This window comes from Hippopotamus amphibius, chromosome 17, assembly GCF_030028045.1.
Source record: "Hippopotamus amphibius kiboko isolate mHipAmp2 chromosome 17, mHipAmp2.hap2, whole genome shotgun sequence".
In the NCBI taxonomy this organism is placed as follows: domain Eukaryota; kingdom Metazoa; phylum Chordata; class Mammalia; order Artiodactyla; family Hippopotamidae; genus Hippopotamus; species Hippopotamus amphibius.
In genome coordinates, this window is record NC_080202.1 from 10,711,219 (window position 1) to 10,735,599 (window position 24,381).

At 44.1% G+C, this 24,381-nt stretch overlaps 1 protein-coding gene and 1 pseudogene across 4 annotated transcripts in view; both read right to left on the reverse strand.

Annotated features, from left to right (window-relative positions):
* Positions 1–2,094: 2,094 nt before the first annotated feature.
* KIAA0753 (KIAA0753 ortholog) overlaps positions 2,095–24,381 on the reverse strand; it is a 54,426-nt gene continuing 32,139 nt past the window's right edge. For 3 of the 4 annotated variants that reach the window (XM_057715793.1, XM_057715792.1, XM_057715794.1), the window contains 8 exons: positions 23,888–23,977; positions 20,666–20,744; positions 19,614–19,697; positions 16,586–16,771; positions 15,371–15,452; positions 10,861–10,981; positions 9,988–10,212; positions 2,095–3,601 (listed from right to left, as the gene is read on the reverse strand). In XM_057715793.1, coding sequence (XP_057571776.1) covers positions 3,484–3,601; positions 9,988–10,212; positions 10,861–10,981; positions 15,371–15,452; positions 16,586–16,771; positions 19,614–19,697; positions 20,666–20,744; positions 23,888–23,977 — 985 coding nt within the window. In that variant the 3' untranslated portion in view covers positions 2,095–3,483. Of the gene's footprint in view, positions 3,602–9,987; positions 10,213–10,860; positions 10,982–15,370; positions 15,453–16,585; positions 16,772–19,613; positions 19,698–20,665; positions 20,745–23,283; positions 23,293–23,570; positions 23,646–23,887; positions 23,978–24,381 lie in introns of all 4 variants that reach the window. The other variant, XM_057715795.1, reaches the window with a different exon arrangement.
* On the reverse strand, positions 3,772–5,543 carry LOC130840360 (40S ribosomal protein S3a-like; annotated as a pseudogene).

Below are 24,381 nucleotides of genomic sequence, written 5' to 3' on the forward strand. Positions count from 1 at the left end.
CCCAGGGTCGTTATCAGAGCGGCGTGCCAGGTCGGGGTGGGACCCGCACTGACGGACCAGTTGACTGAGATCACTTGGGGCCGGCCGGGCCCAACCTGGGATTTCCTGACTGAAGGCTCTAGGAAGCCCTCGGAACGTCTCCTGGAAGCCCTTCCAGGCCAGCCTGCATATTAGGCTCAACCAACTAACAAAAAGATGCGAGATCTCTGCTCTTGAACAGAACCGAATGGGAGAGGCCAGTATTTACGGAGACAGTGGTCATGCGCTGCCTTCCAGCTGCTTCTCGTGAGCCCCAAGAAGCACGAGCTTTCCGGCCCGCTGGCCCTCCCGAAGGGCACTCCTGCGATGACCCGTGCGTGGTGAGCAGACACACCTGATCTACAGGGTTTGCAGGGAATTCTCATCACTCCCTCAAGCTGCTAAAACAGACTTCCTCTCAGAAACATTCAAGAGTTAAGGAAACCCACACGGCACCACAGAGAAAACCGGAAGCTCTCCGACCGGGGTTAGAGCCCTTTCCTCTCCTCTAGGGCCTGGGGGATTCGCTCAGACCCTCACTCCTGCCTTCCAGACCCACCGGTGCACAGTTCACGCCTCCTCCAGGCACTGCCTCCATTTGCCCACTCCCTGCATACACACTCCCCTCAATTTCAGGGAAGCAGGAGAATGAGCGAAGGAAGGGAGGGGAGGCAGAAAGGATGCTCCTCACCAGCTCCCCTCCCCCAGCACCCAGGCAGTCTTCCTGCGGTCCCCCACCGCCTCCTCTGCCCTCTCCCCAAGCCCCACCCCACCGCACCCACTCTGCAGCAGTTCAGGAAGTTCTGAGTTGGAATCCCCAATGCCTCGGCACCTCGGAGATGAGATCTGCAGTTCCTCACAGACAGCATCCTACATCAGGTCACAAAAGGTGAACACAGATATTTGCGGGCTCCACAGAGATGTGATAGAGGCCCCATCCAAAACCAAAACCGATCCCAGGAAAGAGTGTGCCTTCCTTCTTTCATTAACTCAAAAGAATTTACTGAGCACTAACTACATACTAGGCAGAGCCCTTGCCCTCAAGGAGCTGTAGACTAGAGACAAGTGTATTAACAGGTAAGACCCTCTATGGCCAGGGCTGTGAAGCTGGACAGATCAGGAATTTCGGAATGTCTGTCCACTGGGACAGCCCACGTCAGAAATACTACACTCGTGCATTTCTGTTTCTGAAAATAACGCATGAATAGGTCAGGAGAAAACTGGAGGGGATTACAGAATAACTTACACAGGATCAGCCTTTGCTGATGAAGAACAAAAATGCTAGAGAGGTCTGGGACAACTGCAAGGCTATAAACAGGAACATTTCTATTTTAAGGATTCGACTTCCATTTTCAAATGAAAGTTTTTATTTCTTGCCGTTTATTTTTGCATCTCTGGAGAATGCTTTGGCCGAGGAGGCTCACTGTGGGCCAGGGCTACAAAGTAGGCAGCAGACATGGAGGTAGGTGTGAGCCTCACCCACAGGAGTCAAGAGACAGGGAGACCCAGCTGGTGGGGGCAGCCAGAGAGATACTGGAAAGATCTGCAAACAAAGCAAAGGAGTCTGGACTTGACTCTTCAGCGGACAGGAGGTGCTACTCCAGACAACAGCGTCTAGGACATGCTGAGCGGGGGACAGGGAGAGGCAAGAGAATGCACTTGAGTGAACTCTCAAAACTTGTGACAATTATCTCAGTGAATCCATGACCACGGCGCTGCTGAATATAGGCTTGTTGGATTAAATGATCTCCCCATTCTGTGCCTCATTTGATGCGTCAATGAAATGGGAATAATAATGGTATCCACCTCACACAGATATGAGGATTAACTAAATTAATACAGGGGAAGCATCTAGAGCTATGCCTGGTACACAGTAGGTGCTCAATAAATGTTAGCTTTTATTATTTCTTTCTTTTGGGGGGAGTGAGAGATGGCAAGTAATCCACTATGCTCATATTAAATATAAAAGTTATTCTCGGTGGCTTCTGTAAATCACATTTCACTTTGCCTGGAGAAAAAAAGGAGTTGTAAATTATTCCAAACTGACATGTACATACTTTAAAATATTGAGTTTATTTAAAAAATCAGCACAATAAAAACTGCCACACAAATGATCAATGACAGACACTCCTATCAATTCAAGTGTACAAATGTAACTCCTCAGATTGAAGACCTTTAATTTCCCTTGAAGCCTTTTACATTCTGAGGTTATATAAAATTAAGCAGGAAAACATTAACATTAAACAAAAATCGATTTTGCACAAATAACTGTGATCAAACAGCTTAAATTATCATTTGAAATACTTGTACGTCAGAGAAAAATCCCAGATGACAACACTGTATGTGCTATAAAAAGATTCACATTATTCCGTGGGGTATATCTCACGTCACTCGTTCTCCACATTTCTTTCACCAAGCCTCAGGCAAAAAAGTGACGGGAACTTTTTCCAGGCAGTGGCCTTATTTTATACACATTCCTTTTCTTTTTCTAAATTCAGAGTTTCTGAAAACACAGAGGCTTTTCTCTTGGTAAAGTATGACCTGTAAGATATTCAAGGACCAAACTATTGTGGTTCTTAAGTTTCTTCCTTTCTTGGGGGAGACCCCGTGGTCTTCCCACCATCCAGATCTGTTTTCTCTTCCCACACAGGCTCCTTTGGTGTGAAAACACAGAAACTTGTGACCTCAGCAGAGAGGGGAGTAAGCTCTGCACCTCTGACCAGGCCCCAGAGAAGGCCGCCCTCTCCTGATGTCCTCAAACTTCCTCTGAGTTCAGAGTTTTGTATATCAGAATATGTCAACCCTCAGCAACAAAAGACTTGAGGAACTAAAAATGTGAAGAAGCACCTAGCAACTGAGAATTAGAGAAATGTGTGTCTATTGTTGTACGCAGATAACTGCTAGCTTCCTATTTTAATAACAGAGCAGAGTTTTGGCAGCTTTGAATATAGGCACAGAACTAAGTCCTGTGCTCAACACAAGTCTGTAACCCAGCAGGACAGGTGTCCTGGTAGGAAACTGTCAAAGAAGCAAACACAAGCCAGGTGATGGGACCAGAGAGTAACCGCACTTGTGCTAGCATCGTGGCCACCCACAGGTCCACAGCAACTTGAATCCCTGTGTGAAACAGACTTATCTATTACCTTTCAAAACATTCTGATCACCAAACTGAGCCGGTGGAATGAACACGGTATTTCAATGGGAAAATTATACATTCAGAAAATATTATACTGTCATAATTGATTCACGTTTATAACACATTCCATCATAAACTACCAGAACCATTGCTCTGACAACGAGAAGATGCAAAGTGAGGATGGCCTCACAGGCACCTCCTTCCTTCCAGTGGGCAGCACCTTCTGGGCCTGGATGGACAGCTGAGGATGAAGATTTCCTGTGGCTAAAACAAAGGGTGGTGCCGTCCCTTCGCCAGGGTGACACGAGGGGCCCCGCCTTGGACAGCCTTTATGTAGCCGCCTCCAAGAATTCTGAGGTGAACACGGCTTCTGCATAATCTTCACACATATCCTGAAGTTCAGCAGCCACGGCCCCTAGAGCTTCATCTACCAGCTCTTCCGAAAAGCTGGAAGACAAACAACACAGCTAAAGGCACGTGCAGCCCAGGACGGGAGCCATTCTGTTGCTCAGCTGGGGAACTTACCAAGTCATTTCTAAGGTTTAAATGGAAACTCAAAAGACCAAGAATAGCCAAGATAGTTTTAAAGAAGAAAAACAAGGTGAGAGGTCCTGCGTTCCTAGATAGTAAGATAGTGGTGCTGAGATCCCAAAGTCGGGCTAGAGGGAGGGGCCAGTAAGACACACATGACGCACCTCACCCTTGAGACGGTCGAATCCAGGGGTGACTGGAAATTAACTAGCTGCAGCCCAGTCCAGGTCCACCTCCTACAGCCGCCCAGCTGCCCGACAGAGGAAAGGGTGTGTGCCTTCTTTGTGGGACAGGGGGCAGGAAATTCCAAGTTTCTCTCAACACACACACACACACACACACACACACACACACACACACACACACTTCCCCCCTCCCCAAACTGTTTGAGAGTAAGCAGCAAACTTGCTATTCCTCAGGTACTTCCGGGTACATTTCCTAAAAACAAGGACATTCTCTTAAATAACTCTGATACAACTATACAAATCTTAACGTTAACACTGATACTATACTATTATCTAATCTTACCTACAGACCTTTTCCAAATTTTTGCCAAGTGTCTAAAAAATGTCCTTTAAAAGAAAACGTTTTCTAGTCCAGGATTCAATGCAGGGGCACAGGTTGCATTCAGTGGCCACATCCCTTTAGTCTATTTTCATCTAGAATCGTTCTTCCATCTTTGTCTTTCATGACCGTAACATTTTTTGAAGAGTAAAGGCTGTTTTTTTTTTCTTTTTTCTTTTTTAGATTGTCCCTCAGTTTGGGTTTGTCTGGTGTTTCCTCACGGTCAGCTTTAGGTTCTACATTTTGTGCACAAACGTCCAGGAGGGATAGTGTGTCCCTCGAGGCATCTTGTTACGTGAGCGCTAATTTTTATCACTTAGTTATGTTGATGTCTGCCTTCTGTGACTCCAGCCACATGTCTATTAGTCCTTGTCCCTTTACTCTCTACGTCCCTCATCCTCTCTCTTTATTTTCATCTTTTTGTGTGTCTCCCTGCATCACTCTGGATATTTTCTTCTGTCCTATGTCCCAAGTCTCTAATTTTTTTTCTTTTTCCATAAACAAGATCTTTTACTTGCACCATGAAGTCAGAATTTTAAGCAGATTCGTGGACTGGTGGCTCACATCCATCAGCGCGCTCACCGTCAGCACCTGTATCCTCCCCAGTGCTTTTCCAGAACTACGACCTTCCCCGCGTAGCTCCATGAGTTTTCCCCACTCAAACCTGGGCTTCTTCAGCATTTTTGCTTTTCTAACAGTGAGGTCGTGGAGCAGAGAGACTGGCAGGCCTTTTCTATGTCTTTTCCAGTGCTGTCTGGAATCAACTCACTGACCACCTCTTTCCAGTCATGTGTCTGCACCTCTCGGGTCATGACTTCCATCATCTTCCTGCGGATCTGGCGGACCTGCTGGTGCTGGGTGCGGAAGGTCTTTCGAACCGGATTGTTGCGTTTTTTAGTAAAATCCACACGGAACAGACGAAGCAAATAACCACCTGTAGTCTTGACGTCGGCGTGCACTTCAGTCATGGGCTGTTTCTTGACCACGGAGCACATCTTCTCACAGGTAAGACCCATGCTACGGAAATCAGTCAGGCAGTTTTTGCCCTGAACATCCCCGGTAATGAGCTTGAATTTTCTCATGCAACTTCATCACTCTGCAGATCAGCAAGGCTCACTTCAAAAACATGACACTCGAGGCCATCGGATGCGATTTTGGTTCCTTGAGTTCTCAGGACTAGTGTTTTCCCGATATTTCCTATGTTGAACATAGCTGGTGCTTTCACACTGCACCAACCTCTCCTAGGAAACGGGCCAGCCACTGCTGTGCTGGCTCCCTTCTCATGAGGGACGCATGTTCCTGCTGCCTGCCGTGGTGCTGCTCAGAGAGCCAAAGGGCTCCAATTTTTTCTTTTGATGCATCTAATTTGCCATTAAGCTCATCTAATGAGTCGCTCATTTCAGAAACTGTATTTTTCAGTTCCAGAACATCCATGTGGATTTAGTTTAGTTCCCAGTACTCTGCCAAAATTCTCAATTGTGTCCTTTATCTCTATGCACATAGTAGGCAGTTATTCCGACATCTGCACCTGATGGCTCTAACGTGCGGAGCTGCTGTGGGTCTGGTCTTGTTATTGTCATGTCTCTCTGTTGCCTGGATTTTTCACCATATACCAGACAATGAATTAGAAAATTGCAGAAATAACTGAAATCCTAAGATGATGTTATAAAGCTTCAGAGAAAAGTTAAGTTTGCTTCTGCTCGGTGCCTGAGGGGCAGCAATCTAGAACCACCTCAATGCAGTCCTGGGAAGTGAGACAATGTGGAGCTGAGTGGAGCCCTGAGAGGGCCTGCTGGCAGCCCTGTCACCCTTTTCCAGAGCGCCACCTTTCAGGGTCCCAATCAGAAGGGAGCAAAGTTCATCCAGCCAGCTCCTCACCCTTGGCAAGCCCTTCATTTCCACCTCTGTCCTCCGATCTGAAAAGGCCATTGAAAGTGCCACTCATCTTCCCCCAGAACTGACAATCCAGTGCCAGACAACGGCTAACTTCCCCGGGTCTCGGTCTTCTCAGGGTCCTGGCCCAGTTCTTCTTCATCACCTAGGTAACTTCCTGGTGCCTCCAAGCCGGTATGTTTTATTTCCAACCTAGCTTTTCTATTAACAGTTATCCTCAGCGGGAGAGGCAGTGCGAATTTCCAAGCATGTCATTACTAGAAGCAGAAATGATTGCTCTGCTTTTATGCGTGCGTAGCTTTCTATATTCCTATCACTAACTCAGCCCCAAACGGAGAGAAATACAAAGGTGCTCCCAATACACTCAAACACATCAGGTAATGTATCCGTTTTCTTCTCTTTTAACCTTCCTCACCCCGGCTTCCCCCTCTGGAAACGATTCCTCCTGGAGCCCTCTGTCCTCCTACCCCAGTCTAGACTAGCTGCTTTCTATGCCCACTGAAAAGTTCTCTTGGAAACAGCTTTTGCCATTTTCCTGGAAGTTCCATGTTGGAGTCTTAAGTTTCCTAAGTCTCGTCTTTCTCTTTCTCAATGTGCACCTTGTGCTGGTGGCACACACCCTCTGGTAGCTTACTGAGAAACAGCGCACAGGGACTACAATTTTGGACACTTTGTATACCTTACACTGTCTTTATTCTACCTTCTTATTTAATGGATAATTTAGCTGAGCACAGAATTACAGGGTAAACTTTGGAAGTATGCTCTAATATCCTCTAGCAGGGTTGCTACTGACAACAGTATGCCATTCGCACTTCTGATGATTTGAATGTGCCCAGCTTTAACTCTCTGGAACCTTCTGTCATCTTCTCCTCACACTGGGGTGCCCACATTTCCTCTGCACAACAACGTGCCGCAATGGGTTCTGTTCTGCTACTTATTCACTTCCTCACTCTCAGTGGAGAGCTGGTGAACCCTTTCAATCTAGAGACTAACAGCCCTCTGGGGATTTTTCTTATAGTATTTCCTCAATAATTTTCCATTGCTCCTTTTTCCTTGCTTTCACGTTCTGGAACTCCTATTATTCAGATGTTTTCTCTGTTATAATATCCTATGCAGCTTTCATGATTTTCAGCAAGTGTCTGGATCTCTTAGTTATCTGCTATATTCAAGAATGAGAATTTCAACTAACCCTCCTATCTCCTGACTCCCCTGCACCCGTGCATCTAGTGCCTCTCATTCCTGAGTCTTACCAAGTTGAGTCTTCTGCACAGATCAACTTGGTTCTTGGCTCCACCCTCATCAGGCACTTGGCTCTTTCTGGTCTGCTAAGTCATTTGCCATTTGTCTAACTGCTTCATGGCTTCCAAATTTTTCTTGCTATTTGTTATTTGCTGTCATTTATGGTTTCATGCCTTTTATTTAGTCTTTCAGTGACATATAGTGGGAAAGGGATATAGGGAGTAGAGATAAATCTTATGTTCAATCTGTCCTTTTCAACCAGAAGTCTCCTGATTTGTTTTTCAAAGCAGGAATCCTGAAGAGTTTGCTTTCATTAAAAGCATTATCCCCTTGAGCCTTTCCTTCCAGAATCACTCTTTTATTTACATGCAGTTGATATCATCTGCGCCCTTTGATCACTGGAACAGTGCTTTTCTCTAGGTGGAGGGAGGAGTAGAGACATTAAAAGGAAGAGAAAAACTCAGCTTATTTCTCCCTCATCCAAGTGGCTACCAGATGAAGTCAACTGTCTTTGGATACTTTTTCAAGATTTGATCAATATACTTCTCATCTTTGGAACACGCAAATGAAGAAACAAAACAAGAGAGATCAAAAACAGAGCTAGAATATTCAGATGTGCTGTCACTTGAGGGTCAAGGACAAGAGAGGAGAACACCCGTGAAATTCAGGCATATTTTAATAGCTCTGACCTCTACATCTTAACGCATTAGTCCTTATAGGCTGAGAGAGCTTCTCCCTACATCTACAAAACAACTATGAACAAAATATATCGTTGATCAAGTGGTAAGAACATACAAGGAACAGTCTATCTTCCTCAGCTTATTTTGGATTTCCCAAGATGCCAGTTAGCCTAACCAATCCAGACAGGTTCTGTGCAAACCAGTGCGCCTGCTACAGAACTGCGCGTTGACACACAGACGCCAGTCAGGTTTGCCCACTCTCCTCCCTGGAAGATAAACGCGCATCTCCACAGAACAAAGGATCTCATGTGCCCTGAAGGGGACGTAAGTTAAATGAAGTCCCAGGACTTCAGGTTAAACCTGAGGGACTGAACATAAGTGATTCTCTCTGATCCCACCCAAAATAGAAGGAGATAAATGAATACATAAATCTATAAGGAGAAAAAGACAAAACTAGATGAGAAATGTCCAAGATTTTCGGAAGATGAAAAGCACATGGGAGAATCAAAACTGACTAAGCAGCACAGAGGAAACACAGAGGCAGCGGAACCTTAGGGTGCGTAGAGGGAGATGCCAAGGAAAAGCAAGTCGATCCATCTCACAAAACATCAGAAAGACTCCGGAAGTAAGAGAACCCGGAGCCGGGAAAGTGGAATCAAGTTTCAGGTGGGAGATGAGGATGCTGAGAATCTGCAGAATGAGCCCTTAGATTGATGGGTCTTCCCCCTGCTCCGGGCAGCTACCTGACAATCCCCCCTTCACCCCCACAGAAAAAGGAAGGGACGTTCTTTGGAAAAAAATAAGCCAGTAATTTAAAACCCAGACAAATCATCAATCAAGTATGAAGACAGACACTTTCAGACATGTAAGCCTTAAGAAATGTTCTCTAATACACAAGCAGGAGTAAGAGAGTAAAGTAAGAGAGTAAGTAAGGAAGAGAATAAACCAAGAAAGAGGAAGACATGTGCCTAACAGGAGAGGGAGAATCTCACAGGATGAAGACCAGTCCCAGAAAAGAGCCACACTGTGGATCTAGAAAGCAGTTGGGCCAAACCGGGGTCGAAGGAAAGAGGGTCTCAGGAGAAACAATCGGAGCGGGGGCAAGAAACAGAGAAAAACCAACACATCTGATCACGAGGAAAATTATGTTGAGAGGTGCTGGCTAGTACGTGGGGGACGGCAATAAATACATAAGGATAAGCAAATTAAAAAGTGGCAACTATTAACTCCTGGAATACGCCTGAAACTTGTTCAAGACAGAAATGTAATCACAGGATACGGCCTGGCTCAATGACAAAGATTATCTGCACGAATTTAATAGACACTCATGAGTGATTTAAATTTGGGCCCTATTTTATTTTTTATTTTTTGGGGAGCCCTATTTTAAAAGAATGAATTTACACACATCTCTCAATTAACTGTTCACATAAAAGAAGGCGACCCATTCTTCAAATATTCAGCAGCGGTGGGACTTTGTTTTCTGACTCCACTAAACTCCCCTTCTCAGGGGAGCTGACAGCTAGAAGGAGAAGGTTAAGTGTAGCACAGGCTGCTGCTCCTGGGGTAAATTTGCCCTGACCGTGAAGAGTCCAGGATCATCGCTGTTTCCTGTCCAGTCATAACCCAGGCTCTCTGATGACGCAGCCCTCACTAACAGCGACAGGAAACCCGCCCCGACTTGAATATTGCGCCTCCACCTAAGGAGGGGAGGCTGCAGAACACTCCTTGGATGGCATCACCCATGCCGTTTTCTGGTCTCCTCTCCCAGAAGGAAGGCATTTAGCAGAGAAAGCCTGTTGCCTAGACCCGAAGCAACCAGGAACAGCAGGGCCCGAAAGCACAGCCTGAGACCTCAGCCAGTCCTCTCCCCAGCCAAGTTGATACATGGCACCTGGTTCCTCAACAGAGCACAAACCGTCCACTGACCTTTCAGCTATCAGCCACGGGTTGAAGGAGTCCACGGCCTCGTGTGCGATCACCCGGAGGTACTGCTCGAAGCGGCGGCAGTAGTCACCGATGCTGTGCCGCATGGCCGGCGGGACGCGGAGGGCAGTGCGGCCCTCCTTCTGCTGAGCGTCTTCTGAAAGGGAGGGAAGGGGAGCCTCTCTTTCCTCCCCTCTCTCCTCTGTTCCCACACTTTCATCCAGGGAACTGAGAGCAAATAAAAATGATGAGAGCATTCAAAATCATCTGCAAGTGACAGCACACTGTACACTCACCCTCACGGTTTGACAACCAAAAGTGTACCTTCATTTCCCTTCCTCACATTGAACCAGACCCAACATCTTATCACCACTCACTGTTCCCCCTTTACACCAGACCAATCCCTCCACACGTGAGGAACACCTACCCTGGGGACAAAAGAATTCTTAAAGTAGGGGCTTCCCTGGCGGTCCAATGGTTAAGACTCCATGCTTCCACTGCAGGGGGCACGGGTTCAATCCCTGATTGGGGTGAGATCCCGCATGCTGCATGGAGCGGCCAAAAAATTTAAAGAAAAAAACAAAAAAAGAATTCTTAAAGCAGATTTTCCAGTAATTACCCGCACAATCACCTGTGCCAGTGTGATGCTTTCAATTGTAAAAACCAGCTAAATGTTACTGAAAGGCTCCTGAAGATGCAATATACTCAATGCCCACCTTATAAACACACCATTTTACTGGGCAAACTTGGAGTTTGGCAAGATCTTGGTCAAAAGAAGAATCTCTCTCTGTCTCGCGATAATTGAAGAAATTTGAAATCTAACAACGTCAAAGGCAACCAACTACGATGAAATCAGACAGTCTCATTACCACTTACGTGCCATTGCAGGGCCTTTCTAACATGATGTTCACATGTGGGTCTTTGTGAGCTGCTGTCTTTGTGATCCTGATTGGATGAGGAGAAAGAGGCCTTTCACTCACTGCTGGGATTTTTTGGTCTAGAAAAAGAGAGGCATAAAACGACTGCATATGAAGAAATGCTGGTGTATAACATATATCAGAGCTGTCCTAGTGGCCAGTAACCCGTGAGGAAGTCGTGGGCACATCTCTTAATAAACACAAGGGTTGAGTTATTAGTGCAAAGGGAAAAAATTGCTCATTTTAAATGAAAAGGTGAATTTAAAAGTTACCAAGAAACAAACCAATGAGGGGTCAGTTTTAAGAAAGAAGGAACTTGTTTCAAAGCTTCCGTCAGCTCTGAGGAAGGCTCCTTGAAGAGTCTGTGCAAAGCAGGGTTCCATTAGGATCCAGCCGCCCATCCAAAGAGTCTTAAGCAGTTAGGTTTGTTTTTTAACCTTTAAATGATTTGATTACTGGAGAAGGAAAAAAAACCACTCACACCTGAACACTTAATTAGCTGATTTAATTCGTCTCTGGGCTTCGCTGGAAAAATCTGCATGATGATAGCCAAAACATTAACTTATTAACTATACTTTGTAGGCTTGACAGCTCTTCTGAGTTTTGGATTATTTATAATTTTAAATGCATTCTACATTTTAAATGTAGAAAGAAAATTGTCCTTCTCTTAGGTAAGGAGCATATATAAGTCAAATACCTTTCTCCAACTCACATATTTTTACACCTATGATTTTTTACGCTCAGAAATAGTGTATGTCAGTTTTTGTAAAAATATTACTGAGAGTACAATCAATTTTCAACTGATTTCAGAAAAGAGGACAAGAGATATAGATTCGACACTACACAATTCAAAAACCACTTCCAGTTTGGGTTTTGTGATGCAACTGAACATACAATCAGAACAATCAGAAATAGAGGGTTCTTATGAGGATTCCATGATCCTGGATTTAAAGTGTCCAAAAATTCATTTCAGTTCTTGGTGTTCTACAGAGCTCCTTTTAAATGCATACCTAGACTCTAGCAGAGTCAGCAATAGTGACTAATAATTTAAATTGTCCTTGAAGAAGAGAACACTGAGTCATTGGGAAGGCTGTCTTCTGCATGATGCAACTGAACTGTGGCCAATGGCCAAACCATCAGTGAAACAGTTGTCCTTCAACACTTCCCTCTCCTCTGCTTCCACAAGAAAAGATGCCCACGGATTCACTCAGCAGTGACCAGAAGAGTCCTCCTTGTGCCTGGCCCCTGCTAGGTACAGTTGGGACACAACCGAATATGACAAAACTCTCTGGCTTATTTGGGAGAGATAAAAACCCTCTGCAAACAGCTCTAACAGGGTAGGACATGCCAGAAGGCCATGGGCGTTCATAGGATGGGAACAAAGTTCCGGCCCAGGAAAGCCAGGAAAAGCACTGCCAAGTAGGATCATGGGAGCCGGGCCTCGAAAAACGGTTCAGCTGTCACGTTAGGATGAAAATGGAAGCTGGAGTAGGGCTGGGGGAAAGAGAGCACGACAGGAACAAAGAAGAGAGCTTGAAAAATCACTGAAAACTAAAGGAACAAATTTGTATTGTGTTTTGATGGCTCATCTTTCTGTCAAAATTTGACATGGATGGACTGGTGGCGCAGTGGTTAAGAATCCACCTGCCACTGCAGGGGACATGGGTTCGATCCCTGGTCCAGGAAGATCCCACATGGTGTGGAGCAGCTAAGCCCGTGCGCCACAACTACTGAGCCTGCGCTCTAGAGCCCGTGAGCCACAACTATTGAGCCCTCGAGCCACAAACTACTGAAGCCTGTGCGCCTAGAAGAAGCCCGTGCTCCACAACAAGAGAAGCCACCACACTGAGAAGCCTGCACGGTGCAACAAAGAGTAGCCCCCACTCGCCACAGAGAGAGCCCGTGCACACCAATGAAGACCCAACGCAGCCAATAAATTAATTAATTAATTTTAAAAAATTGACACAGAGAATACTTTTAAGACCATGCTCCAAACTCATACTCTAAAAACAGTACATTTACATAAGCTGCTGCTGTAACCTCCTATACCCAGTGTCCTGTGCCTCTCTTGGTACTCATAGCGCTGAAATCCCTTCAAAGGTGAAGTTTAACCACATCCTGTTTTCCTCCTTCCGCAGAACAAAGCAGTAACCAATAAGCACGAGTCAGAGAGAGCCTGAGGGCCACTCCCCAGCCCAGCCCGTGACAGCGGCCTAGCAACGGCAGCCAAAATGCATATGTGTGAACTTTTAAAAGTGGAAAAGTGAAAGTCTTTTCCACAAGTGGTGCAAGAACAAATGGATATCCATTAGTGGGGGAAAAAATGAACCTCAACCTCTACCTCAAACCACAGGCAAACAAACTTTTATTCAAGATGGATCACAGGCCTACACACAAAAGCTAAAACCATAAAGCTTCCAGAAGAAAACGAGAGCCTCTCTTCTCAACTTGGGAGTAGGCAGAGGTTTAGTAGATCAAAGAAAGCAAAAACTATACAAGAAAAAATGGATAGGTTAGACTTTACCAAAATTTAAAATGTTTGCTCACAATAAAACACATTTGAGGAAATAAATACGTGAGCTACATATGGGGGAAAATATCTGCAAACATTCACCTGAGTAGATTAGTGGCTGCTGGGATGAGGGGAGGGAGAAGAAGGAGTGACTGCTGATGGATGCAGGGCTTTTTAGGGTGATGAGAATGTTCTGGAGTTAGGCGGCAATGACGTTTGCACAATTCTGTAAACACTAAAAACTACTGAACTCTTTAAAAGGGTGAATTTTATGGTATGTGAATCTCAGTAAAGCTGTTTTGAAAACAAACAAATAATATATATATGACAAAGAACACATACCCAGAATGCATAAAGAATTCCTACAACTCAAAAATAAAAAGGCAATACAATTTTTTTAAATGTGCAAAAGGTTTGGACACTTCACAAAGGAAGATGTACAAATGTCTAATAATCACTTGAAAATGGTCTAAACACCAGTATTCACCAAGGAAATGAAATTAAAGCCACAAAGAGACATTGCTACAGGCCCACCAGAATGGTTACAATGAAAAAGACTAACAATTCAAATGCTGGCAAGGATCTCTAGCAACAGGAACTCGGTGTAGAAGGGAGTGTAACATGGGACAGCCACTGTGGGGAAAGGTTTGGCAGTTTTTTATAAAGTTAGACATGCACCTACCCCATAACCTGGCAAGTCTACTCAGGTGTTTGTCCAAGAGAAAAGAAAACTTATGTCCATACAAGGACTATACATGAATACACTCATAGCAAATGTATTTATAACAGCCCCAAACTAGAAACAAGCAAACACAGATCCACAGGCAAATGGATAAACTAGATGTGGTACATGCGTGTGATGGAATGCTACTCAGCAATAACAAGGAATGAACACTGATACAGAGTGTGGTAGGCTGGATGATGGCTCCCCAAGATGTCCACATTCCAATCTCTGGAACCTGTGAATGTCCCCTCTATGGCAAGAGGGACTTTAAGAATCTTGAGATGAGGACAGTAACCTGGATCACTGGGGTGGGCCCTAAATGTAATCAACGTGTCCTTGTAACAGGCAGGCAGAGGAAGATCTGACTCAGAAGAGAAGGCAGTGTGACAACAGAAGCAGTCTAGAGTAATACAGCCACAAGCCAAGGATCGCAGGCAGCCTTAGAAGCTGGAAGAAGGAACCAGCCCTGCCACCACCTTGACTTCAGCCCTTAAAGACACTTCAGACTTCTTTCTGACCTCCAGGAACTTTAAGAGAATACATTTGTTTAAAACCACTGAATTTGTGCTTTAACTTGTTACAAACGTTAAGTGTGTGACTGTGGCAACAGGAAACAAGTAATAGATAAATTTATAAAAATATAAAACATTATGCTAAATGAAAGAAGGCTGAGACAAAAGAGTAAAGACATGTATGATTCCATTTATATGAAATTCTACAACAGGCAAAACTAATCTATAGTTTAAAAAAAAAAAAGGCACAGTGGTTGCCCCGGTGCTGGGGAACTCCTGGGAAGGAGCACAGGGGAACTCTCTGCAGTGATGATAACCTCTATTTGGAAAGGGGTGTGAGTAACAAAGGTGTGTCCATCTGCCAAAACCCATCAGATAACACAGTTAAGATCTGTGCATTTTATGGTATGTAAATTTTATCTCATAAGGAAAAAGAGCCATAAATAAATTGTAAACTCTAGTTGCTAATACATACGTTGAAATGTTTCGGATAAGATGTACTGATGTCCTCAAATTACTCTGAAATGCATCCAAAAATAAGATGAACTGATGGATGGATAGAGGAGAAGCAGACATATGATAAAGCAAATACGGCAACATTTTAAGTGCAGAATCTAGAAAATGTATATACAGGTGTCCACTGTATAATTTTTTCAATTTTTCTGTACGTTTGAAATTTTTCAGAATACAATGTTGGGGGGGAAAGTGGGGGAACACTCACCATTTTTTTCTTCCTGCATCCAAAGATGAGGATCAGTATATACAATTTTATTGTATCTTTGGCGAACTGTCTCCTGATATTTCTTTAAAAAAAAAAAAAAAAAAAAGGTTTAACTATGAGGAAAAAAAATTGGTTTCATTACAAACCAGAGACTAGTAAGGATATAATAGTACAGCAGACATTTGATATAGATACATTGCCAGAAACAGGCATCTCCTGTGCCAGGAAGTGATTAGTTTATGAGATGAAGTGTAAAATAAAATGAAGCAATTAATCTAATTAATCTAATCTAGACCAGCACTGCCCACTAGAACTTGAAGTGATGATGGAAATGTTCTATTTTTGCCGTGTCCGATACACTAGCCACTAACTACTGACCATGGGAAATGTGAGTAATGTATTTCATCTTAATTAATTTACATTTAAATGGCCATCTGTGCCTACAGACTACCATTTTGGACCCTTCAGGTCTAGACAGTTACAAGTGCAAGTCAGTTACAAGACTAGGATCAACTACACACTTTTAAATTTTCAAAAACCAACTAAACGTTGTCTTGCCTATAATGTTTCTGTTTAGCAGCAAAGCCAAAATGAGATTTAATCATGGTGGAGTTAAAAAGAAAATGCTGACCTAGGAGTCAGGAGACCTGGATTCTCAGTCCAGCTCTGATGGGAATTTTTGTGTGACCTTGGCCATGTCACTTACTCCCTCATTGTGTCTCAATTTTCTGCTCAGAACAATCCAGGGGTTGGTTTGACTAATGTCTGAGGTCTAAAATTCTCTGAGAAAAGCATTCTAAAGTAGTGTCATGGGAATTAAAGAAGGTAAAGTTATCTGTGATTTGCCAGGATCATATGCTAGTGGGGCAGCAGAGGCAACTGACAGCATCTACAAGCTGAGGGATGAAGAAGTCGCTGGCCACCTTTGTGGGACTGGGCTCTGGTCCAGCGTTTTCCGTATCACACATCAACGATGAGTTACGTGTCAGGTAGTGTGCTGATACTTCATACCTCATTTTGTCCTTAAAAACACCCTACTTATTAGAGAGGGTAAGTGACTTTACCAAGGCCGTTCGCTTGGTTAGTGGTCGAGCTGGGATTGAAACTCAGGACCAGGTGACTCTGAAGTTCTAAGCTACAGAACCATGAGGAAGAGCTGCACTCAGCAGAAGCCAGCCCCCAGCAGCCAACCAGAGCTGGCAGCCCTGACCTTACCTCCATCTCCTCCATCCGGAGCATCATGGTCTCCAGACATGGGCTGTCCTTGCTGTCCCCCAAGGCGGCTAAGGCGTCAGACTCCAAGATCTTAGAGTGAGTCACAGCCCAGAGCTTGTGAGCAGTATTTTCCAAAACATCATCCAGCTGATGAATGTTACTGGATTCACAATCAATAGCTGTGGCCTGCAGAACACGGGAAGGGGCAGAAAGGCAATACGAAAATAACACAAGAAAAATAAGACCAATGCTGATCCTAACGAACCAACCAGGCAGTGACCCAACAGGCAGCGTTTCTACACTAAGTCTAACCTCCTCCAAGTCAGTAAGCACCCAGGGCAGTGACATCAGTACAACTGCTACCGCAGTCACTGAAACAGCAGCCTCAATCGAGTAATGCCGCTACTGCCCATGGAAATCACCTTTATTACCTGTTTCGCCAGCTGGTAAAGCAAGTATCTTCCTTGTATTATACTCAGAAGAATGTCCAATATTTCACACATCACATACTACAGAGGACATACCTACAGCATTCTCTTTTGGCTCAGTGCTTTGTAAAAACGTCTGTTCATGACATCACAAAAGTTCATGATTCTTGCCTTTGCTTGAGACTTTCTACCTATAACCTAGAAGAGCTTTACCAGCCACTCTTGACCTTGTATTCTTTACATTCACAAAGCACGTTACAGCTTGCAAAGCATTTTTATATGTGTTGTATTTCTTTTGATTCTAATATATGCCTATAATCTGCTCTGAAAGAGGCTTTTACAAAGAATGTCTGCTGGGGAAATTACCACATCAGGCTCTGGAATGAGCCATTTCTGAGTCTAAATCCTGGTTCTGCCTACCGGTATGCATCAAAGTGTGGGCAAGTTTACTTAACCTCTCTAGGCTTCAATCTTCTGGTTTGTAATATGGAAACAATAATCCTATATTTCAGAGTGTAAAGATTACATGAACATTTGCACATCGCAAAACTTACGATAGTGGTTGGCACAAAGAATGGTCACCGCCATAGTAATTTTTTAAATCTTTTAATGGTTCACTGAAGAAAATATATTAATGGCCAACCAAGATATAAAGAAATGCTCAACCTTAAACCAAAGTTAAAGAAATAAAAATCGGCTGAATAACCAATACAATAAAATTACCAAAAAAATCTAGAGACAACTAAACCAATAATACACGTCTAGTTAAGATGTGTGTATTTACATTTTCATTCTTAATATTTAAAGAATCAAATATCAAGAATACTACGAGATAAGGAAGACATAAGGAAGGTCCCAATGTGCTCCAAAATATTAAAAAAGAAGCTGGATACAGACGAGCATATGGTATCTGTTTGTAGGGAGGTTTTACTTTTTACATTATACTTTTCCTGAACTGTTTGCATTTTTAGCCATGTGCATATACAACTGTTAATTAAAAATAAAAACTCATACACTTTGGAAAAATGAATTTCACATGCAATAGCAGAAGCAGGAGACAAATATGCTATGATGGCACCCCTCCAAAAATTTTTTCCTGATATTAGGGATCATCTTGTCTGTAAATACATCTACTGAGAGCTGTAGTTACTTGTAAAGCACAGCAAACGTCTTCTTCTTTTGAGAGATGAGAATTCTAGAAATTTGTGTTCAACGTCCCACAGCTCTTTTATAAGTTAGCACAGCAAAATAACTCTTTTTACTTCATCATGCCAACTTCAATGAGTTTGTTTTTATTCAGTTATTTATAAACACCGACTCTTGATGGTGCTGCCTGGGAAACTCTGCAGTGATGCTGATGTTTTAACAGTGGCCAAGATACTAAATACTGGGTAGAGTTACTTTTCTTTTTCAAGAAATTGTATTAAAGCCCATTTAATGCCTATAGAATGGTTCTTATATACAAGGCTGATCATTTCTAGTAATATTCAAACATGTCTACTTCACTGACCGCATTTTTGACCACTTCATATTTCTTTCCTATGAAAATGCCTTATGGAGTTGCCTCCCTGGATGAGAGGTTAATGTCACTATTTTGCTAGGGAAAAAGGTATCATTTGGTGTCTCTGCTGCACAAAACACCCAGCCACAGCACGCCCGGTCTGTAAGAGCCAGAGGCAGGCTTTCAGCTTCCAGTCTCAGAAGTCTCGCTTCCCAGGAGATTTTGTCACAAAATATTGGTACGATAAAATTACAAATGCAAAAATTATGAAAACATGCCAAAACTAAACTATTGCTTAATAATTAGAACAGGGATGCATTCTCGAAATCTATTTTCTTCCTGTTCCTAAGGTCTCTGGGCTGGGGGAGCTTCATTCCAACTTCCTTCTCACTCTGAGATCTGCACCCTTGCTCTGCCTTTTACTTGCTCTGAGCATGTAAAGCAGAAACTTCTCTCCAACCTCCACAAAGATCCACCGGAGGCAGCCTGCACCTCTCCCTCCATGGCCATACACCTAGGCAGGGTGGGAACATCCCCACAAATGCTGAGCACAAGTCCTCAGAGGAAGAGCATAAGGGTGGACAACCACATGTTTTCATTTTTCTCGAATGTTATCATTTATTCCTGGGCCACCTTTTTTCTCTCTGCCAGGCCAGATACCGGTCATTATGAGGCACTCAAAACATGCTTGCCTAACGATAAATATTAGGCCCTCAGTATAAAGGAAATTAGGCCAGTAATGAGCAAAACTAGGCTGACTGAGAGGAAATGAGGGCAGCCATTCTTCTGCCGCAGGCCATCAACATTCAGGGTCATGCGGTCTACCCACGTTCTGTCATCAGGAGGATAGGAAAAAGCCGCTGACAAAAACCTGTGGCTCTAGAGGCTTCTGTGAGCATGTCTGCAAGGCTCATCTAAGTCATACGGCTAAATATACACTGTAAGAATGAACATGCCAAATATGAAAGACAACCTCCACCCTCTGGAGGGGGACAGTCTAGTGTGTGCAGGGTAAGTACCATTCTCCCTTACGCCTGAGGACATTATCGTGTAATAATACGAGCGCCCGTCCAGAGTGCCAGCCCCACACCACACACACCTCCTCCGCAGGCTGGGCTGTCGCTGAGATCCCTGACGGCCGATCCTGCAGGTGAGCATCTGCTTCCAGGGAAGAACTGACTCTCTATTAAAACAGACAAGCGCGCTCATGAATCATGAAAATTTACAACCCGTATTAGCACAAATGAATTCTGCTCCCAGAATAGCTTCTGTGTGGAACTGTTCAGCAGCTTTAGCTATATTAGGCTTTTTTGCGGGAATTCTAAGCACTCTGTCTTCATGAAAATAAATGCCTTGTGCTGATCTTGGCTTTCTGCCCCTTTTCTTGCCTCAACTTTATAAACACTGTCAGAGTAGCTGTGTGGTTTTGTGCAATTACTCAACTTCTCTATTCCACAGTTTCCTCATTGATAAGAGAAGGAGATTCAAGAGCTACAGAAGTTCAGTGGCCTATTCAGGGACCCAGAATGTCATTCATTTCATTTAAGATTCTAGTGATCTTCTGTGGCCTCATCTATTCACAGAAACAAGCCTGTTTCCATTTACAGGGTGGATCTACAGGGTCTGGCCATAGCATTCAGCTCACTGCTTACAGGAGGACAGCACTACCCACTGCTGATGCTCTATGCAATTTCACCTCGAAGAAAGTACTGGTTTGTGCACAGAAGCTGTCCTAACATCTCTCTCCTTTGGAAAAATAGAGCAAATCATTTCAAATCACTGAGGTGAAAGAGCACAGGATTGGAGTGCAAGCAGTGAACTGAACACTACCACCACCAATAGCTCTATTTGATTAAGAACTGAAACTGCAATCGAAACTCATTCCCCAAACTAAAGTCTCACCTTTCTCAAAAGTGGTATTCTCTCTCTTCACCCATCTTGATCCCTTACTCACAATGGAAGATGCCTCAATAGTGTGGGTGCCCAAAAGGGGCCCCGGCAGCACTGCACCCACACTTACGAAGAACAGAGCAGCACCACAGCTTCTGGCTGCCAGACACTCAGCCCTGCAAAGGCTCAGTGTGACCTCTGGAGCAACTCTTTTCATTCGAAAACTTCCAAAAGGCAAGCACACAGGATGCACTAGATTACCTGGGCCTTGACCAGGAGAGGCTTCAAACGCTCCAGAACAGTCTTCTCTACTTTGTCTGCTAATTGGGTGGCAGAAACACTATTTAGAAATAAAATTGAAAATTAAAATCAAAAGCGAGAAAATATCCTTTTGTGCATATTTATTTACCACCCCAGGTGAAGAGAAATCAAAAGATTATAAAACCCATAGTGCCTCTCTCATTTTCATGGCCATACAAGATCCCTGGGGATCTGTTAAATACAGGTTCTCATTCAGTTGGTCTGAGGGAGGCCTGAGAGTCTGCATTTCCAACAAGCTCTGGGGTGATGCAATATTGCTGGTCCTGAACCCAACTTTGAGGACAAGGGCTGAGATAACATCTTAGTCCATTAGGCTCTGAGTCCATTTTCAAAGAATAATGGCTGCCTTGAAACAACTAAAGAGGGCAGAATACTCAACAAATGAAACTAATTTTGTTTCCTCCCAAACCCCACAATAATAGAATTACACATAAATTCACAAAGACATGGGCGGAAAATGGTGCTGGAAACAGGACAAAAATGGTAAGTAACTTACAGACCTGAGAACGCTGAATTCTAGGGTCACAGTGGGGCAACCTGAGCACTCATACAATTTGCACTGCTGACTTAAAGAGGCACAAGACTGGCAGCACCAGGTACACCTAGACCTGGGGGTAAACTGGGAGGAGGTAGCTTAACTATAAAGCATAAGAGTTAAATGATATTTGAGAATTTAGATCCCTAGATCCCTTTTCCTTCCTTCACACAACTGGGCCACTGCCTCTCTCCAACTCTGAGACAAGTCTGGTTGCTCATTCTCTGGAGGGGCCCCTTGACTAGGGGATGCCAATTACACTGAGTGCCCTACTGAAAAGAGGCGATTCCTGTACGTGAGCTGAACACCTAGTGGTACGATTCACAACCCTCCTGCCCAGCTCAGCTCCTAGGACATTGGCATCCAGGTCCCCACCCTCCAGGCAGAAGATCAAAAGACTCGTCTCTGGATAGTCTGTCTGACCCACCCCGAAAGAAAGAACTAAAGACCCACATGAGGGTCTTAAGCCAACAGTCCACTCAGATGACCCTAGAGTAAAGCTCAAGGGCAATAATCCTTTCATCAGACGGTGCTGGAATAGCCAGATCTCCATAAGGAAAACAATGAACCTTGATCAGCGTCTCATCTCACACACAGAAGCTAATTAAAAATGGATCACAGATATAAAAGCTGAAACTATAAAGCATTTAGAAGAAAACATAAAATATCTTTGAGACTTTAGCGTTGGCAATGATTCCTTATTTCACACAGAGACGAGCTGCAAAATGAAAAAATTGATAAGCTGATCTTTATCCAAATTTAAAACTTCTAGCCATCAAAAGACCCCATTAAGAAAATACATAGCCAAGCCACGGTACTGGGAGAAAATAGTTGCTGCACATATTCTGAAAAGGGCCTCAAATCCAGAAAATATTTTTTAAAACTCTTAAAAGTCAACAATTAAAAAACTAATAAAAAATGGGCTAAAGACTTGAATAGACACATCACAATAAGCACTAGAACAGGTGCTCAACATCATTAGACTTCAAGGAAATGCAAATTAAAATCCCAACAAGACACCACCACACTCTCACCATAACGGCTAAAATTAAAAACAAACTACACAAAAAAACAGACATCACCAAATGTCAGCTAGGATATGGAAAAACTAGAAGGGAACTCCCATACTAACTAAAAATGGAAAATAACCCAAAGATTAATTCACAGGAGGATGGATACACAGACTGGGGGACAGTCATACAATGGATACTACTTGGCAATGAAATGGGAAACTACACAAGGCAGCCTGCTGTCCCCCTGACCAGACTTCTTGCAGAAGTCCACTGCACTTGGTTCACTTCCAGATGCTCTGAATGTGGCAAGCCCTACATCTGCAAGGACGCATTTGTGACCCTGCCCATTAACTTCCCAGATGGGCACCTAAAAACCCTCAGGGACGTGCAGGACAAACTCTGTGCAGCCTGCTTTCTCAGGGGATCTTCGTCTACTTCCAGCAGCACTGCCTTTTGCTTGCTTAGCTAGGTGTGGATTTGCTTCTCAGCTGTCAAGATGAGACAATACACTGTCAGGGACACACACACAGGTAACCGGTTTATGAATAAGGGTAATGAGAAGACTAATGCAGGAACCAGGACAGTGGTGAGCTCTGGGGAGAGAGAAGGGGATGCAACTGAGGAGGGACACACGGGGAGTCTGCGCGCAGGGGCACTGACCGATCTCTTGGTTTGGGGTGGTGGTTCATGGTGCTCACCCTCTAACGAGAGAGCCACAGCCCTTCCAGCCTGGGAGTGAACGTTCCATCATGACTGCTGACAGAATACACAGCTGGGTCAGTGAGAATTCTGTTCATGTGACTTCAGGGTGAATCATTTTCAGAGCTAGAAAAATGAGCCAACTGCAGCAGTATCAACTAAACCCTCCATGAACTTCTTCATGCCTGTAGTTAGGGGTAACACTCTTGGGGGCAAATGTGAAAAGTAACCTCATTCGAAAACCTCTGGCTGCACTCAAGCTGACACGTGAAGCGAAGTATCCACACAGCCATCACATGAGCAGACGGCACGTCAACCTCCTATCGGGCCAGGAGAAAAGCACCTCTGAGGGCAGCACAGACGAACAGATATAACTGATCTTTCAGATGAAACTCCCCCAAATCTGTAGGCAGCGCTCCAACTCCACACGAGAGAAGTATTTCCCAGCAAAACTGCTGTGTAAAATACACATGGGCATGCAGACAGCCGTTCACTCATTCATTCATTCAGTGACATCAGGCCCAAGTGGTCCAGGCTGGTGGTGAAACCATCTAGACCAATTAGAAACAGCAAGCATGCACTGTCCTTCCTCTGAGGCAAAAGTCTGTCCATTTCTTCAGTTTTGAGTTCATTCTTTGTTCTTCTGGAATTTTCAGCATCAAGCCAATCGCACCTAGAGGATGGTATCACAGAGTCACCCCAACGCTCCCTAAACCAGCCAGGACTCCTTGGGGCTCCAGCCTGGGCTCCACTGTTGGCTTCTTAGGTGACTTCCAGGTACTTTAAGCAGGCAGATGCCAATAAACATGAGAAGTGTGACTATACCACTAAACAATCTTAACTAGTTGTGAAACTAGCTAGATGATGCAAAATAAGCCTGCTTTGTTTTTCTCCACCTCAGAAACACATAGTTACCTCTGTTTTTGCATTTTTTCCATTTCCTCGGCTTTTAATTCTTCTAATTCCTTCAATCTTTTGGAAGTTTCAGCATCAAGCCAAGCGAGTCTAGCAGACAGTACAAAAGAGTCAGACCAATTCTGCCCTGACTGCAGGTGTCATCACCACATAAATAGACCAGGAGTCAGGATCCACCGGAGCACCCATCCTGGCTCCATTAAAGACTCAGGAGGCAACGCAGCCTCTGGGCCAGGAAAGCTCTCCACGTAATGTTCCAGGTAAAAAGACATTTACCCACAGAGCCACAAAAAACTGCCCATGAATATTCTCAAGAAAATGAACCATGGCTGCAATTAGGACGTCTTGCTCAGCTGTAAAACAAAGCTGTTGCTGTATCGTCCAGCTCAGACAAAGAAATGGGCTCCCAGGAGAGCCCTAAAGGCAAAGTGAAGTCAAATAAAAGCAGAAAATAAAAGCTAACTCGGAACAACCTTATTGTATGTGTTAGGGCT